This window comes from Pan paniscus, chromosome 1 (assembly GCF_029289425.2).
Source record: "Pan paniscus chromosome 1, NHGRI_mPanPan1-v2.0_pri, whole genome shotgun sequence".
Taxonomy (NCBI): domain Eukaryota; kingdom Metazoa; phylum Chordata; class Mammalia; order Primates; family Hominidae; genus Pan; species Pan paniscus.
In genome coordinates, this window is record NC_073249.2 from 84971319 (window position 1) to 84987915 (window position 16597).

The 16597-nt window shown below is 44.2% G+C and overlaps 1 protein-coding gene across 11 annotated transcripts in view; it reads right to left on the minus strand.

Annotated features, from left to right (window-relative positions):
- PBX1 (PBX homeobox 1) overlaps positions 1-16597 on the minus strand; it is a 326524-nt gene that overhangs the window by 85299 nt on the left and 224628 nt on the right. For all 11 annotated transcript variants that reach the window (XM_055112162.2, XM_055112158.2, XM_063598676.1 and 8 more), the window contains 2 exons: positions 7982-8226; positions 814-1004 (listed from right to left, as the gene is read on the minus strand). In XM_055112162.2, the coding sequence (XP_054968137.1) occupies positions 814-1004; positions 7982-8226 (436 nt within the window). The remainder of the gene's footprint in view (positions 1-813; positions 1005-7981; positions 8227-16597) is intronic.

Genomic DNA, 16597 nt, shown 5'->3' on the forward strand with positions numbered 1-16597 from the left:
CAAAATATTCTTCTAGAGTAGATGAAAGATATGACGACTATTACTATCTTACAGGCTGGATAACAGAAGCAAAAGGAATCAAAGGGATTCACATAAATCTACCAGTCTAGAGAGTAGGTGAAACAAGAGATGACCACTTGTTCTGTGTTCTCAGTTCTTGTCTTCTTTTAAAGGTCCTTCTATCCATGGTTTCTTCAACTGAATGCTCTGAACTCACAAGTAAGGACATGAGCAGCAATGCCAGATGGAAACCATCAAACCAAGTTGGCCCATGTTAGACCACCTCCTTGTCCCTCTGTGTCCAAAGTGCCACGTCTTATTCATCTCTGCACTCCTAAAATTAGCCCAGAGACAGCAATTTACTTAGGAATATTTGTTGAATTGAGTGCACTCTCTGTCCATCTACAGTGTGGAAAAGATCCCAATTTCCAAGCAAATGGAATAAACTTTATCGAAGAGAGCCTGTCGTGATAGAATGCTAGTAAGACAGCTGCAGGCCCATAGTTACAAGACGCAACTGTAAAAGAGGTACCTAGTGCTATGAAAAGAAAAAAATCTCACTGTACCTAAGTCCTCCTTGCTGCTACCGAGAGTGCATAACAGTAGTGATAAAGATCATCCCCTCCAACCATGTATTTTCCTGGTACTGTGTAAAACCGATGGCCCATCTAGTCTCGCAGAACCATCCTCAGGGTATCACTTGGTTCAGCGTTGATGGGGTGAAACTAGAGCCTGTAGGGGGCACCGGCTGTGGACTCCAGCCCCAGATCAGGGACTCCCAGAGAGGGCAGGACAGCCCCATGGGAGACTCACCGCGCATCCAGAAATCGGGAACGCAGGATCATCACCGCCTCGCACGTGCTCTGCTTGAGCTGCATCTGGATGGAGCTGAACTTGCGGTGGATGATGCTGACCATCCGCTCAATCTCCTTTGGGGAGATGGGCCTGGTCCGGCTTTGCTCTCGCAGGAGATTCATCACGTGGGTGGTGAACTCATTGCAGGCCTGGAATGGCAGGACAATCAACACCGTCATTGAGGGTCCAAGCCTCAACACGCATCAAGTCTATGACATTAGGCCATGTGGGCTTTTCTAGAGACTTGTGCAAATAAAGAAAACTAGGACAGTTTGTGGTAGACGTCCCTTTCAGCCCCTGTGGCTCAGTTTTGACGATAATGTTGAATTTTTTTTTTTTTTTTTTTTTTTTTTTTTTTTTTTTTTTTTTTTGAGACGGAGTCTCGCTCTGTCGCCCAGGCTGGAGTGCAGTGGCACGATATCGGCTCACTGCAAGCCCCGCCTCCCGGGTTCACGCCATTCTCCTGCCTCAGCCTCCGGAGTAGCTGGGACTACAGGCACCCGCCACCACGCCCGGCTAATTTTTTTTGTATTTTTAGTAGAGACGGGGTTTCACTGTGTTAGCCAGGATGGTCTCGATCTCCTGACCTCGTGATCCCCCCGCCTCGGACTCCCAAAGTGCTGTGATTACAGGCGTGAGCCACTGCGCCTGGCTGATAATGTTGGATGTTTTTAAGAGAAAAAAAAGTTTCTTAATCATTTTATCTTGATCTTTTTTTTCCATGATTTTACCACAGTAAAATGTAAGAATATGACTTCTAGTATAAAACACACTACACCACCCTTTTTCCCAAAGTTAACAGCCAAAGAGAGTTTGGGGTCAAATGTATCATGTGCTTTCTGCCTTGCTCATTATTTCTGATATAGGAGTGCTTCCAAATACTCAATTTTAGAATGCATAAATAGCCAAAAGAGTTTAAATGGAATTATGGAATTAAAAGCTTTGATAACTTTTCTGGGAGATTTCTCATCCACCTATTTCTGTTTCAAGTTTTATTATAAGAACTTCCTCTGCTGTTCTGGCCTTCTGAAGATCCACTATGTCTATAACACAAAGGGAATCTGTCCCCAGGGGTCTTACAGAAACAGCATCAAAACATGATTGAGAGGATTCAGGAACTATCCCTGCAGAAATAAAAATTCTCAGGTTATAAACTAGCATATCATCAGCTCTGGAGGTGGAGTTGAAAATCATATTTTCCCACCTCCTTATTTAACAGGAAGAAAAACTGTGGCCCAGAGAGCTGAAGGGACATTTCCACAGGCACACAGCAAACATGAAGAGGCAGAGGTAGGGTCTGAGCCCTTCCTATTTAGGCCAGGGCCTCTGTCCTTTCCTAGAGTCTGAATTTACTCCTCTGAAAACTCCTGCCCTCTCTTTTAGTTACTATGACTTAGCATCCATAATCTGGTTTCCTTAGCTGAGCATTCAACAAAACATCTATTCACAGATTCACTCAAAGCAATACTGTAAAACTATATTAGATTCACAACAAAAGAGGCAAGATGATGCTTTGAGAGTTAAAGAACTAAAGACTCAATTCCTCCAACTTATTAACAGCAGAAACACGCTCGTTATTGATAACATTGCATTGCCGTTGTCATATGTGTCGACAACGCAATAACAATAACAATAGTACACATTTACTGATTATTTATCTAAGAAATCCTTTGAGGTTGGTTGGCCAAAGGTACCTAGGCAGGTGCATCCACTGGGCTGTGTCTACACTGGTGAGTGGGAGGCCTGGGTTTTTGACCCCGTCTCCATGAATATTTGGGCACATCCTTTCACTACTCAGCGCTTCATTTAACTCACCCAAAAGTGGCTTTAATCATTCCTGACCCTTCAGCAAGGCTAATGGCACCCATGCTCTTGTGCTATGACCTGCAGACTGAGCAAATCCCTCACATGAACACAGCAGAGAGGCTGAGTGAGAGCACAGCCTGGGTTCAGCTCCTGCCTCTGGAACTCACTTGGCTGCGGGATCTTCAAAGTTACTTAATGTATCTGTGCCTCGTTTTTCTAATTTGTGAAACCGAGATGGCAATACCCACCTGATAAGGTGTAGTAAGGATTAAATGAGTTACTATATGTGTGCCTGGCCCTACAAGTACATGTCACAATTATCTCTTCAAAATATAGATAACTTAGAAATCCCAGCATATTTGGATATATCGATAACTGGGTAAACTTCTCCAGAGTTCAATTTCCCTCTTGGTAAAAGTAAAGGTGGTAATAAATACCTCCTTTTTACCCTGTGGGCCTATACAGAAGACAAATCCATAGAAGATCGGGTCCTTATAGCATGTTACTCTCCACTCTCCATGGAAAAGTGCTAAATAAACACGAGATCTATATAGTAAGCTCATTCCCTAGCCAACCCCAGCACCTGGAACTGTACAACCAAGAGAAGGAAATAAAACCTGGCAGCAAGTTAGCTGAAATTTGGAGACCACAGGATGGAGAGTGGAGGGCTAGGCACATAGCAAGCATCCTAGCCACCTTTCTAGAGAAACAACCTCCCGCCAGGCTGCAGCCTCCCCACCTCGTCTGGGCTCAAAGAGAGGAGGGGCTGGATGTGAGGGAGTATTGTCAAGTGCACCAGCTCTCAGCTGGGAAGCCACAGTGCTCAGCTAATAATAATGTGCTTCATTATGGTGAATAAAAATATTCACAATATCTGATGTTTATTCAGGGCACTCTATCCCGGGGCCCTTTCTGCTCTTCAATAAACAGACAGTGGGGTCGTTTCACCCACTGCTGAGGTGGAGCAAAGCAGCTGCTAAACAGCTGCTGAGGAACACACAACAGAGAGCAAAGTTCCAAGGGCATTTTAGATGGACAGAGCATAATGATCCAGATTTTTCCAGTACCTGGGAAGGAAGGAGCTACCCATACCTCCTCCTCACTTCCCTCAAGCCTTGTATCTGAAGAAGCTGGGCTACTTCCGATAGGACAGGCACTCACAATGTGACAGTAATGTGAATACTTGGGGTTACAATTGTTAATTAAATAAAACCCTCACATGCTGAATGTTTCTCAACAGAGGAGACTCTACTGTAGGCTGTCATAAAAAACAATAGTTACTTTCTGGGAGCTCAGGCTGCCTCCATAGGGCAGAGGGATTTCTAATAGACCTCCCAGGTTACAGGGCAACGTTGTTTCTGGAAGCAGACACTGAAAGGGAAGCCTTTCAAAAGTCTTGTATAAGGTTTAAGTTTACATCCTGAACTATAAGACCTATCTTCTTCCTTGACTCCTTCAAAAAGATGGATTGGATTGAGATCCAAGGATGAGATTGGATTTGGCTGCCAATCTTATCAACAAAAGTAACTGGGATCTTAGGGCTCTCTTAGCTATGAACTGAATTAACCCAGTCCAGTTCAACATTAGACATTTAGTCCTGTCAATTCCCCAACAGCATTATTTACAAAAGCTAAAAAATCCTACAAAGCCACAAGATAATTTTTTTTTTTTAAAGTAGAGCTTGGAATAAAATTCAGGTTTCTGACATCATGGTTTTATCTATTATAATATGCCAGCTCCTAAATACCTTATAGCGCCAGGCACGGTGGCTCACGCCTGTAATCCTAGCACTTTGGGAGTCTGAGGCGGGTGAACACGATGTCAGGAGCTCAAGAGCATCCTGGCTAACACGGTGAAACCTCATCTCTACTAAAAATACAAAAAATTAGCCGGGCGTGGTGGCACGTGCCTGTATTCCCAGCTGCTTGGGTGGTTGAGGCAGGAGAATCACCAGAGGCAGAGGTTGCAGTGAGCCGAGATCGTGCCACTGCACTCCAGCCTGGGCAACAGAGCAAGACTCCATCTCAAAAAAAAAAAAAAAATGTCTTCAGAAGACTTCTTTCTTTAATAACCTCAGGGTGAAACAATGGCTGATTCAGGTAGTTTTTTGTTTTGTTTTTGGAGGGATAAGGGTGAGGGTGAGCTACAATAGCTAATTACTGTATAGTTATCTGCCATCACCATGCCAAAAATAAAACAACAAAATTAATTATTAAGTAACCAATTTGGTAATTTCAGGTAGGTACTACTAAAATACTGACATTTTCACTTGACCAAGGTTTTCTATTTTTAAAAAATCCCCATAAGGAACTGTTACAGGAAAAATGAAGAAGATATCTCTCAGACACACTAGCTAGAAGGTTAATAGCATAATTTCCCTACAATCTGCTATTTACTATAATTAACACAACTAATATTAATAAATTATTAAGCATCCAAAATGTATTAAGCAGTATTCACTTCTTAACTAGAAAATGCCCATATAAACAAATAGATGATATTTTAGTACTTTTAAAAATAATAAATACAGATGAGTAGTACAACTTCTACACTGAACATAATTTGCTTCTGTACTGATGGAGCTTTTTAGTTCTCAATTTCCAATATCTTTATTATTTAGAATAGGTAGGTAGCCACAAGAAGTTTCTGAAGAGAATATTTTTATCACAACCCTCTCTTAGGTGCCAGTAATCTAGTCCAAGGAAGTAACAGAGAGGACAACCTGCTTACCCCATTGTTGAAAGACATCCACATTCTCTTCTTACAAAGTGGAGTCAGGCATTGTTCTAATAAGAGCCCTTGGGGTAAGGGTCAAATCCTGGATTCTAGGGCAAATTCTCTCCCTCATTAAATGTGTGACCTCCACCACATCTTAACCTCTTTCATCTCCATGTCCTCACCTGCATCAAAATGGAGAGGATGACAATACCTGTCCTGGGTACCCAATCTCAAAATTGCCTTGAGGAGCAAGTGCCATTATGTCAGCCGCAGTGTTTTGTAATTGGTGACGTGCTATTGAAATGTACTATGGCTGTCATAATTTTTACTCATTTTGGATGAGGATGGAAAAGTGATAAGAAGGTTTAAATCAAGGAAGCAGTTCCATGTGACTGGCAACCTGAGCTCAGATTAAAGACAGTTTTCAACACCTCCCAACCTAACATCCATTGCAATTACGGTTTAGTGAAGGAAGTCGCACTCTGGGCTTGTCTTGTGTCCTGTTCTTTGGCACGAGTTAACCTGGAGGACAAATCCGGAGGACAGCTTGCTATGCCAGAGGACAGGGTTATTGGTGAAGGTGAATTAGGAAGAACATTGGGTAATAAGAATCCAAGAGGTCAGTGAGAGGTCTGTCCCCATTTGCCTTCCATAATTACCCTTTTAGGTTAGAGCAGACTGCAAATTCTAAATGATGGTCATGGTTGGGGAAACTGTCACAGTTCAGCCAGCTCTCTGAGCTCAGCATTGCCTGGGATCTGGGGAAATGTCTATATGAGCCAACACTGTGGTGAGAACATTTGTTCTTTCCCAAGAAGGCAAAGGAGGATGACTCACAGCTTCTTACCACAGCTTGCTTTTATTTTCCTCCCCTTCACCCTCCCTACACCTTGTCTGATGGTCAAATTTCACTATTCTTGGCTTCACAGCAATTTTTCTGCCCTCATAAAAGAGAGGATTTTGTAGAAATCCATTCCAAAGGTAGATAGGAGTGCAGTAATGAAAATTTATTCACTTTAAATTTTTAAAATGCCTATTTCTATTTTAAAATTTAAATTTTCTATTAAGTTTGCATTTGCCTTCTACCTAGATAGTTACAAGTGGACTGCACAAGGTCTTCTACCTTCCACTTTTTCTCTGTCTTCTTTTTTTGGCTTTTAAAAAGAAAGGGGCCAGGTGTGGTGGCTCACGCCTATAATCCCAGCACTTTAGAAGGCCGAAGCAGGTGGATCACCTGAGGTCAGGAGTTCAAGACCAGCCTGGCCAACATAGTGAAACCCTGTCTCTACTAAAACTACAAAGATTAGCTGGGTATGCTGGCACCTGCCTGTAATCCCAGCTACTCAGGAGGCTGAGGCAGGAGAATTGCTTGAACCTGGGACACAGAGGTTGCAGTGAACAGAGATCGTGCCGGTGCACTCTAGCCTGGGTGACAGAGTGAGACCCCATCTCAAAAAAAAAAAAGAAAGGAAAGGAAAAAAAAAGAAAAGAAAGGTAAGGAAAGCAAAGGAAAGAAAAGAAGAAACGAAAAAAAAGAAAAGAAAAGAAAAGCTAATGATTCAATGAGAGTAGGGTAATGGAGAACTTCAATATAATGTTGCATCCCAAGAGGTAACAACAAACTTATCTGCTATCTAAAAGAAAGGCTGCTGTTAAAGGACTCCTGACAAAGTAGCATGCTTACACTAACCAGAGGAACTAGCATTGCTATATGATGTGTGTATGTGTTGTGGGGAGGATGGGATGGGGGTTCTCTATTAGAGAGGGGCTCTGTTATAATCGGGAGACCCTACATGTACTGCTTTGTAGTTAACAGCCTTTCTTGCCCTTTCCTTTATATAAGTTTTATGGTCCTTCACATCCGTGACTCCAAATCCACAGATCTGTGCCATACATCAGCTTTCAGAATTGAGTATGCAGAACACTGAGTCCCACAAACCATCTGTGGAGTGCCCGGATTAGAATCCCAGTTTGTCTGGCTCCAGGGGTCTCCTGAACCTCCTACCCTTTTTACAGAGGATGATTTGTATCATATTCCGTACCATATATTATGTAAAAGAGGGAATACGTTTGACTCTCAATTGAACTGAGTCTGGGTAAAGTGAGGGACTCTAGGGCCAAGTTTTAAGTCCTTTCCCATAGGATACTATGAGCACCCAGAAAAAGTATAGGCCTCCTGATAAATAAGGAAAAACAAGGGCCAGAGAAAACCTCCCACCTTCTTGCAGGTTAGCTGGTGACTCTGCTGATCACCTATAGCGCCCGGATGAGAGCCAGGTCTGCACATCACAGGCACACGTTCTGGAGTCCAGGTATGGAGTGTTCCTTCTATGCGCGATTTATGTTTCCTTGAAATCATTTACAGCGTCACACATTTTTTAATGCCTTTACCTCCATTGAACGCCTAGGTTTTTAACAGTTGAGACCAGGACTTGGCAGACTCAAGTTTGGTCAGGGCTCTGTGGCTGGGCAGGGGATGCCGGGCACAAGGACGCCAGCACCTGGGAAAGGTGAGCCGCTCCTCTCTGCAAGCCCCGGGGTTGTGCTTCCTCCACCCTTTCCTAAAGGGCCTGGGTGCCGAGCCCCAGGTGGTTCTGGTTACCTGCTCGTATTTCTCCAGCTCCGTATGGTAGATTTGTCTGATCTGTGAGAGTTTGGCTCTGTAATCTGAATGCTCCACTGAGTTGTCTGAACCTGCCCCTCCAGAAGCCGCCGCCGCTGCCGCTGCTGCCGCCGACCCTCCGCCCTTCTCAGGCCCTGCCACGCCTTCCGCTAACAGCATGTTGTCCAGCCGCATCAGCTGGGGGTCTGTGGGTTCCTCCTCCTGGGCTCCTCGGATACTCAAAACTACAGAAAAAGACAAAGGGAAGGGAGCGTTAATAGTAACCCAAGAAAGAAAATAAAAAACACAACACATTTGTGTTCTTTGGCTACATAAGCTGCCAAGTTACTTGCAAGATGCCATTTGAGGAATAGAAGAAAGGCTGGAAAAAGAGAGAAACTGAGAGGGTGAGAAAATGAAGGAGGGACTTGCTTTGTTCCAAAATTACACTCCACTTGTATGTGGAATCTCGAATAATCAAATTTATAAGAGGCAGAAAGTAGAATAATGGGTACCATGAGTTGGGGGGAGGAGTGGGGAGCTATTGTTTAATGAGCGCAGAATTTCACTTTGGGAAGCTGAGTTTTTGAGATGGCTGCAAAATAATACTCAACTGTACACTTAAAAATAGTTTAAAATGGTAAATTCGGCACTTTGGGAGGCTGAGTGGGGAGTGGATCACGAGGTCAGGAGATCGAGACCATCCTGGCAAACATGGTGAAACCCCGTCTCTACTAAAATACAAAAAATTAGCCAGGCGTGGTGGTGCGTGCCTGTAGTCCCAGCTACTCGGGAGGCTGAGACAGGGGAATCCCTTGAACCCAGGAGGCGGAGGTTGCAGTGAGCTGAGATCACACCACTCATTGCACTCCAGCCTGGGCAACAGAGCAAGACTCCACACCCCCGCCCCCCAAAAAAGGTAAATTCTATCTTATATATATTTTACCACAGTAAAAAATTTCAACTAGAAAAATGTAATTATAACAAAATATATTTTTTACTTTCATCCCCATACTACCTAATTTCAATTTAAGGAAAAGCATTTCCCTCTTTGTTTCTCATTTTAAATTTCCGTAAGTTTGTGGTTGTGCACTCATTGCCTTTCTTTGCAATGCTTGATCAGTCTAAATTTTTCATTTCCAAAATCACCTGAAGTACACAAATCCAGTACATTTGGAATGAAATCTTAAGACCTTTCCTGTGGACTAGCTGAGAGTGAGGTCTAACATAGCAAGAAGACAAATTAGCCCTTGAGCAGGGTAGTTTAGCTCCAAAAATTGAGATCTATCTGTTCCGAGTGATAAGGACTCTGTCCTGTTGGAAACAAGGGTGAGGTCCTTTTAACAAGCTGTCTCCAGGGATTCAGGGAAGCCAGCGCTCTGGTAGGATGGCGTCTCAGATCAATGAGATGGCTGCTTTTTATGAAAACACCAGGACCCTTGGTGGTGATTTGGACTGAAGGAGATCCAGTGATTTAGTAAATCAGCAGAAGAGCGAGACAGTCTTTTTTTTACTACCCCTTCAGACAACCTCCCATAAAATAAATCACTCATCTAAATCCAGTTCAGTTGTCAGCAGCCAAGTCTTTGTTAAGAGGGAACATAAAAAGTGTTTTCAATTTTTAAGAAATTGAAAAGAATGTGTGGGTAGGGTGGGAAAGAGGGAAGTGATTAAAGGCAGAGGAGAGGGGTCTGGTGTTGGTTGACATTTTGGGGATGGAGGTGGCAAGGTCTAAGTCCCTGGTGGATATCCGCACACCAGAGCACAGTCAAGAGCTGTTTCATGGCAGGGTGCATCTGGTGAGCCCCAGGGGGACGGTGCCAGTTCCAGGTGTCTCCCAGCCCTGGCAAAGCAGGGCTTCGGGTTGTAACAGGGAAGGTGAAGATGAGCTCAATGAGGGTATGTCTAGATGTTTGAGCGTTCCATCACATATAATACCAGCATAACTGCTGGCTGTGCCCACATGCTCCTGGCTGCCAACAGGCAGCAAAAGAACCAACCCTGAACGTTGTTCAGAAGGAAATCCCAATTCCTAGGCCAAAAGGAAAACTACAGTATGGCTCTCACAAAACACGAGACCATCAAATGGAATGGCGAGCCATGTGGATCAGTGGTGGCCATAAAGAGCAAAGAGGACAAAAGGTGCAGGGCAGAAGCTTGGGCTCCGTGATGAAGTAAAAAAGGATGAGAGGAAGGAAAGGAGAGGGAGGGAGGAGGGAGAGCAGGTAGCTGGGAAGGAGAAAAGATGGAAGCCTGCACCCTAGACGCAAACCACAACACTACCAGGTCATGATCTTCTCTCTTCAAACCTGAATGTGTAATATTCTGCTACAGAAAAACAAAATTGCTATAGTAGTGACAGCAAAAGGTTAGGAGGTCATTGAGGTTTATTTTGTGGACTTTTTTTTTCAATAAAATCCTTCCTTTGTAGGCTCAGGAGACTGAATGGGAAACTGCTCCTTTGGCTGATCTTTGCATAATAAGGATTTAGTCACGTTATTGTTTCTTAAATTTATTTACTTAAATCTCCGAAGCACTCTGAAGAACAAATTGCCACTAACAAAGGTTTCCTTAAGAAAGTAGATGGCTGCTGTAACCATTCCCTGAATACCAGGCCCTAAAGGCACCGAAAAGAATCTCGGGGCATCCAAACATCTGGCAGCAGCGCCCAGCAGCCCCTCCTTCACCTCTATGTGGTTGTTTCTCTTTATATGATAAATTTTAATAGCCTTATCCACAAAGAAATTTATGGGTCATTTACAAATTAGAAAAAAAAAAGAATCGCCTCTGAGCCATTAATAAATATAGTTGTTTCACTTTAGCTCGATTATTCAAAACATTGTGCTGGGGCAAAATTCTACTCTCTCATTCGCTCACTGAATCTCATGTCCAATATACTTCCTTCAGAAGAGGCCGTAAGCCCCCACGGCTGGCAGGAACATTCCCCACGAAGCTGAGGCTGGTAACCCTTCAGCTGGGTGTTAATGCCTTCAAGTGGGTCCACCTGACTACTCCACACCCAACTGGTCCTGCATGCGGCCCAACACTGAGAGATTTTAGGACAACCTCTGGTCTCAACAACAACAGCAAAGCAAAAAAGAATGATGTCCTATTAACGGTCAGGACTTGCCTTGCCAGGGCTAGTGTTAAGCACTGTCTACTTGAGCTGACATCAAGTATCCTACCTCCTCCAATCACATGGGTACCCCAAGCGGCCTCATTCATTCCATCAGCTTATTCCTCCAGCCAAACTCAGTGAGGTATGAAAGAAGGGAGAGGCAAGGCAGAGAGACAGTTCTGGTCCTCGCTCCTCCAGGAGCTACACAGGTGATCACGCACACATCACTATGAATATTTCCCATATACCTAATATTAACCTCTGAGAATATTTCCTCTTTCCAACCCCTCTCAGTTTCATGCCTCTGCTCCATCTTTTTAAAACACCATCTTTTTAAAATAGTCAATGGGAAGCACAAACAATTTCACACAAACTCTACACACCTCCTAATGAATACATTTCTTGGCCTTCAAATCTAACTGGTTTTAAATAAAATAAGAAAGGAAATTGTCAAGGCTGGCAAAGAACACTGAAAGGATAAACTGCAAGCCCCTACCCGCCATGGAAGTTTCAGGAGGGTTGCAAAGCTTAAAGCATAAAGCATACTGCCTCTTTTCTTTCAGGTAGGAAGGATACATTTAATTGGGCGCAGCGGTGGTGGGTTGGCTGGGGCAAGAAAGTGTTAGTATTTCGCTTAGCTTTCACATCATTTTGTGAATCCTGCAAATAAATACTCCCTAAAAAGAAATTTGAATTCACTATGAGTTAATAGACTTAGTTTCTTAATGTGGCCAATTAGAAATTGATAAGATAGATACAATGCACCACGGCATAAATATTGCTTGCATTTACACTTAGAGTTCAAGACACATAAATAGGTCCCCAATCAGAGTTCTGAAGTAAACAAAAGAATGAAAAGAAAAGGGCGGGGGGGGGGGGGTAGAAAAACCAACAACAGTCATTTCCAAATTACACCCTTTAAATTATACTCAAATTATGAAAATAGAAAATGATTGTGCAAAAACCCAAAAAAAAATTTTTTAAGGAAAAATATGAACAAGGGAAAACCTTAAAAGAAAACCATCTTGCACTATTTTGCATAGAAAATTCAGTTCTGGTGGATTTGGGCTGTGTCTGTAATGCTTGGAGGGGACAGGGATGGACCAATAAACAAACTTGCATGCTCATATTTGTAGCCAGCGCAAGGAGAATCCAAATATACCACTATTAAGAATGGGTGTTGGGATTCACTGATACACAAACTGTTCAGCTCGGCGGTTAAAAAAAAAAAAAACCACCAACATTAAATAAATAAATGAAAAGGGTGATATGTCTAAGCAGAACTGATGCTACCTATTTATTGCTGGAAGCCAGTACTCTGGTGAGTAGGAGACAAAATGATTATTTAAAAGCTCCTTTTTATCTCTGCAGCACCATGCAAGACTCAAATGAACCTTTCGCCAGGACACCAGAGATGTTAACACTCATCCTCCAAGATCCAATTTCAACCAGCGGAGCTGTTACCTAATCCAGCAACCATCACATATGATCAGGTTCCTGCTTCCCTGATGGGTGCCCTGCGCTCTCTCCCTCCCCCTCATCTCTTCCCTCCCCACCCCAGCAGCTTTTTTCTGAAATAGGTTTTAAAGGGCCAAATCCCTTGTTTGTCCTCATGCATATAGGGTTTTAATGGCCAGGCAGGCCCGGACGCATCCACTACCCAAAAAATGTCATTGATTGCAGTGGATATGCAATCTGCAGAGGGGTTGCGCCCATGAAGATATTTAACCCATTTGGTAATAATTCTTACAGAAAGAGTTTCCGTCCCACAAATCCACCCAATTATGGAAGAGACCAGTTGAGACAGGTAGGTGATTTATACAGGAATTGTCACAAGCCCTTTAAAAAGCTTCTGATGTCACATGTACCTTGCTGCCATCGCTTGCCCTGGGGTTAATTCTTCGGTAAAAGTCCTAAGATAAAGGGACTGTCACAGCATTGTGGGAGCTGCTCTCACCACTTGTCTCCTGCTGTTCTTTCTTTCTTTTTCTTCACACAAGGAGAAAAACAAACCAAACCCAAAGGCATAGTCAAGATCATCCTTGGCGGGAGGGCCGTGTGGCGGGTTGTTTTGTCCTTGGCTGAGTGACGTGGGTCCGGAGCAGCTCCAGCCAATGCCCACTAGAGGGCACTCTTTCTTCACCAAGGACTGGTTCTCCAGGCGGGCGGACAGTCTCAAGTGTCCAGGTTCATGCTGGGGGAATGCCTCTGCTCAGATTCAAACTTCCACAGGTGGGGGCAGGTTGGGAGGGGAGGAGGGCAGATCTACAGGGAGGGTGGTCTTCAGATTTGGACAACAGTCCAGGGGCCCAAAGCTGAGCTGAGAGAGAGAAACAGATAAAGAACAAGACAGAAAGCAGAGGCAGGTGGTTTGGGGAAAGGCACAGGGTAGCCTCCCGACGGTGTGTGCAAAAAGGCAGGCTCTCTCTGGCTGATCTCTTTGTTTGATTTGTAGGCACAAACCTCCATGCAGAGTGTTCTATTGCCCAGGAGCTAAGTCTTTACCACATTCTACCAGAAGAGTTAGAAAAGAGAGACCAGCTCTCCCCGCCTCATTCCCAAGTCAGCTATGCAGTTTTAGGAAAAGAGCAAAGTGCTTGCTTCCTGAGAGCATCAGAGTTATACCTTTTATTTGTTCATAAAGTACTGGCACGCACTGAATTACATCACCTTACAAAACATGAAGTAATGTTCCAAACTTACATAGCAGATAATTGAAGATTATAAAGGCAAAGCACATTTCCCCAAAATCAAAGCAAATGAGACACAGCCGACACTGAACTCTAGATCTTTAACTCTCAGACACTTCAGTCCTCTACAATATTGGAGTTCTGAATCCTTTTCACAACAGGCAGCTACATGGATGTGATATCTATTCTGTGCGTGTGTGTGTGCACGTGCACACACACACACTCTCTCTCTTCTGATGCCCAAGGCACACCGATACTCTGGCCAAGAAGAAAACAATCAGATAGTAACAGAAGGAAGGAAGTTTTTTCTATTGATTTCCTAATTTCTTTTAATTTCTCTAAATCTGGTCCTTTCCCATTACCTCTTTCCACCATCATGGTTAGAGCCACTGTATTGGGTGATAGAATGCCCTCTTCTTTCTCAGCCACAGAAATCCACTTACTACAGTCCTATTTCATTTTAAATCTCAGCTCAAAATCCTTCATGAAATCTGCCCTGATGAGAAGAGCCGAAAATGATCTCTAAGCCTCTGAGGCACCAGGGCACGTACTGCCTAGACCACAGCCATGGGGCATCTCAGGACATGCCAGGGCACACCTACCATCTTGCCAGCAAGACTGTGAACTCCTGAAAGGCGGTTCCCCACACAACCTCACAGGGCCCCTGACACTAAATGTCTGTTCCAATATTTCTTAAGAGCAATATAATAAAGAATCAAGGAGGGAAGGAAGATACGGGCTGGTGAGATCCAAGGATCTCTGCCTCAGCTTCCTGTTCTCAGCCAGGCAGCCAATTCCCTGTATGTGCTCTCTTTCCCCCTGCATTCCAGTTACAAGTTGTACCAGAGCCAGCATGCTGTTGGGTAGAAGGCTGTTCTCTCTGCCACCTCTTCCATATCCACTTCAAAAAACTGTCAAATCTGCCTTATCAAATCTGACAATTCTAAACAAGCAAAACTACACTGGCATTAAGCCAGAGCTTCCTGGACCCAGCCTGGTATGTCCCCAGGAAGCCAACATTACCGGTGACAAAGGCTCTGGGTGCTGGGAAAGGCCTGGTTCCTGACTGGTACCTGGGGAAGAAGCACTCTGTGAGGGCTGACAGGGCCTGGCAGCCAAGGGGCCACATAGAGGTCGTCTCCACAAACAGGCCCTCTGAGGAACGCTCAGTGCAATCAAACAAATTACTGCTCAAGTACCTCCAAGGTGACAGGAATGAGCTGGATCCTGGGACCTTGGATGACCCAGATATGGGCTCCAACTTCAAGAAGCCCATGGTTTACGCTCCTCCAGTCCCTCGGACACAGGACACCAACTGCTTTGAGGCTTGTGGGTACATGAGATTGCCAGGGTGGGTGGATAACAACTGAAAATCTGAAGATTTGTGTGCATCCAACTGATGCACATACACTTCTTCCTCTGATTTTGTTTACTTCTTATAAGCACAATATATCCACAGCCCGGAACCTCCTCAAGTTGAAAAATAACTATGCTCTAATTTGATTCTTCTCAACCAAAGGTGGGACCCAAATCTTCTGTTAGTGTCTTGAAACTCAGGGCAGCAGGTCCTCGTGTTCTTCACTCCTTATTCTCAATCTCTCTGTTTGATGTGAAATGCCTTTTTTAATGGTGATTTTTAAAGAGTTATTCATCAAACAAATAGAAATGACTGATGATTCTGTCTTCTAAATTTTACAAGTCAGCATTACTGATAGGTGTCAGTCAGCGCTTCTGATTATACAGGGAAAGCAGTTACCACCCGAGTTGACACCTTCCAGCCCCAAATGGAGACCCTGGATGCTGCAGTAGGCCTGGAGCGGCCTCTTCAGATGAGAAGCTGTAGTTTAAGAAATCTCCAAATGTTGAAAGCCACCCTTGTTCCCCGGGGTTGTCTCTCAGCCCTCTAGAATCTCACAGACACCGAGGTGGGACTTAATCTAGGTCCAGGGTTTCTTAAAGTGGGGGATTTGTATTGAAGGTAAGATATTATTGTTTTTAAGCCATTCCAACTGTTTTCCTTGGTTTGCCAAGCAGGTAGGCCAAAATGTAACCAAGTTCAGGGATTTGAAGGATTTAGTCAAACAAAGGCAAGAATTTGCGGTCCTCAAGTGTTTCATCCCAGGAATATTTATTGAGCATTTACTATGGTGCCAGGCACCGTGCTGACTTTCCAAATAAACGTGGTCCTGCGAGGAGCTCTTAGATTCACTCGTTTTTCACATTTAGCCAACAGCCACAATGTGTAAAACTTTGTGTGAGGTTTTAGGGCAAGGGATGAAAACAAAATTATATGACACTCTTGAGACAGTTTTAGGTTTTTGTTTGTTTGTTTATGTTTTGTGGTTGTCTTTAGAGAAACACACCAAGTTTTTCTTGTCATCTTTTTCCCTGGGTTAGGTTTTGGCGGTTCTGGTCACGTGCATTTTCTACTTCTCAGGGGATGCATGGGCATGGATCCCATTCACACGTTCCCCACTTGGCACGCTGCGCCTCCCTGGGCCAGCTGGCAGGGAGAAAGCTAATGTGCTGGGCGATAGGCCCCTGCCTTTCTGGATGGGTGCCGGCTGCCTGGGCGAGGGGCTTTGGTCCTTAATAGCTCAAGTCTGGACTGCTGCTCGGGAAACCCCTTTGCCTAAACAGGAGCTACAGAAGTTGGTAGGAGCGCATGACTTACACAAGCTTTGGCCTTAGACTGACATACCCAGAGGTATGAGGAAAGGGGGAAAGCCATCGGAAAGACAGAAGGCCAGGACCAGGACCAGGGCCAGGGAAGGGTGTGTGAGACCTGGATTGCCTGTGGTAACCCAT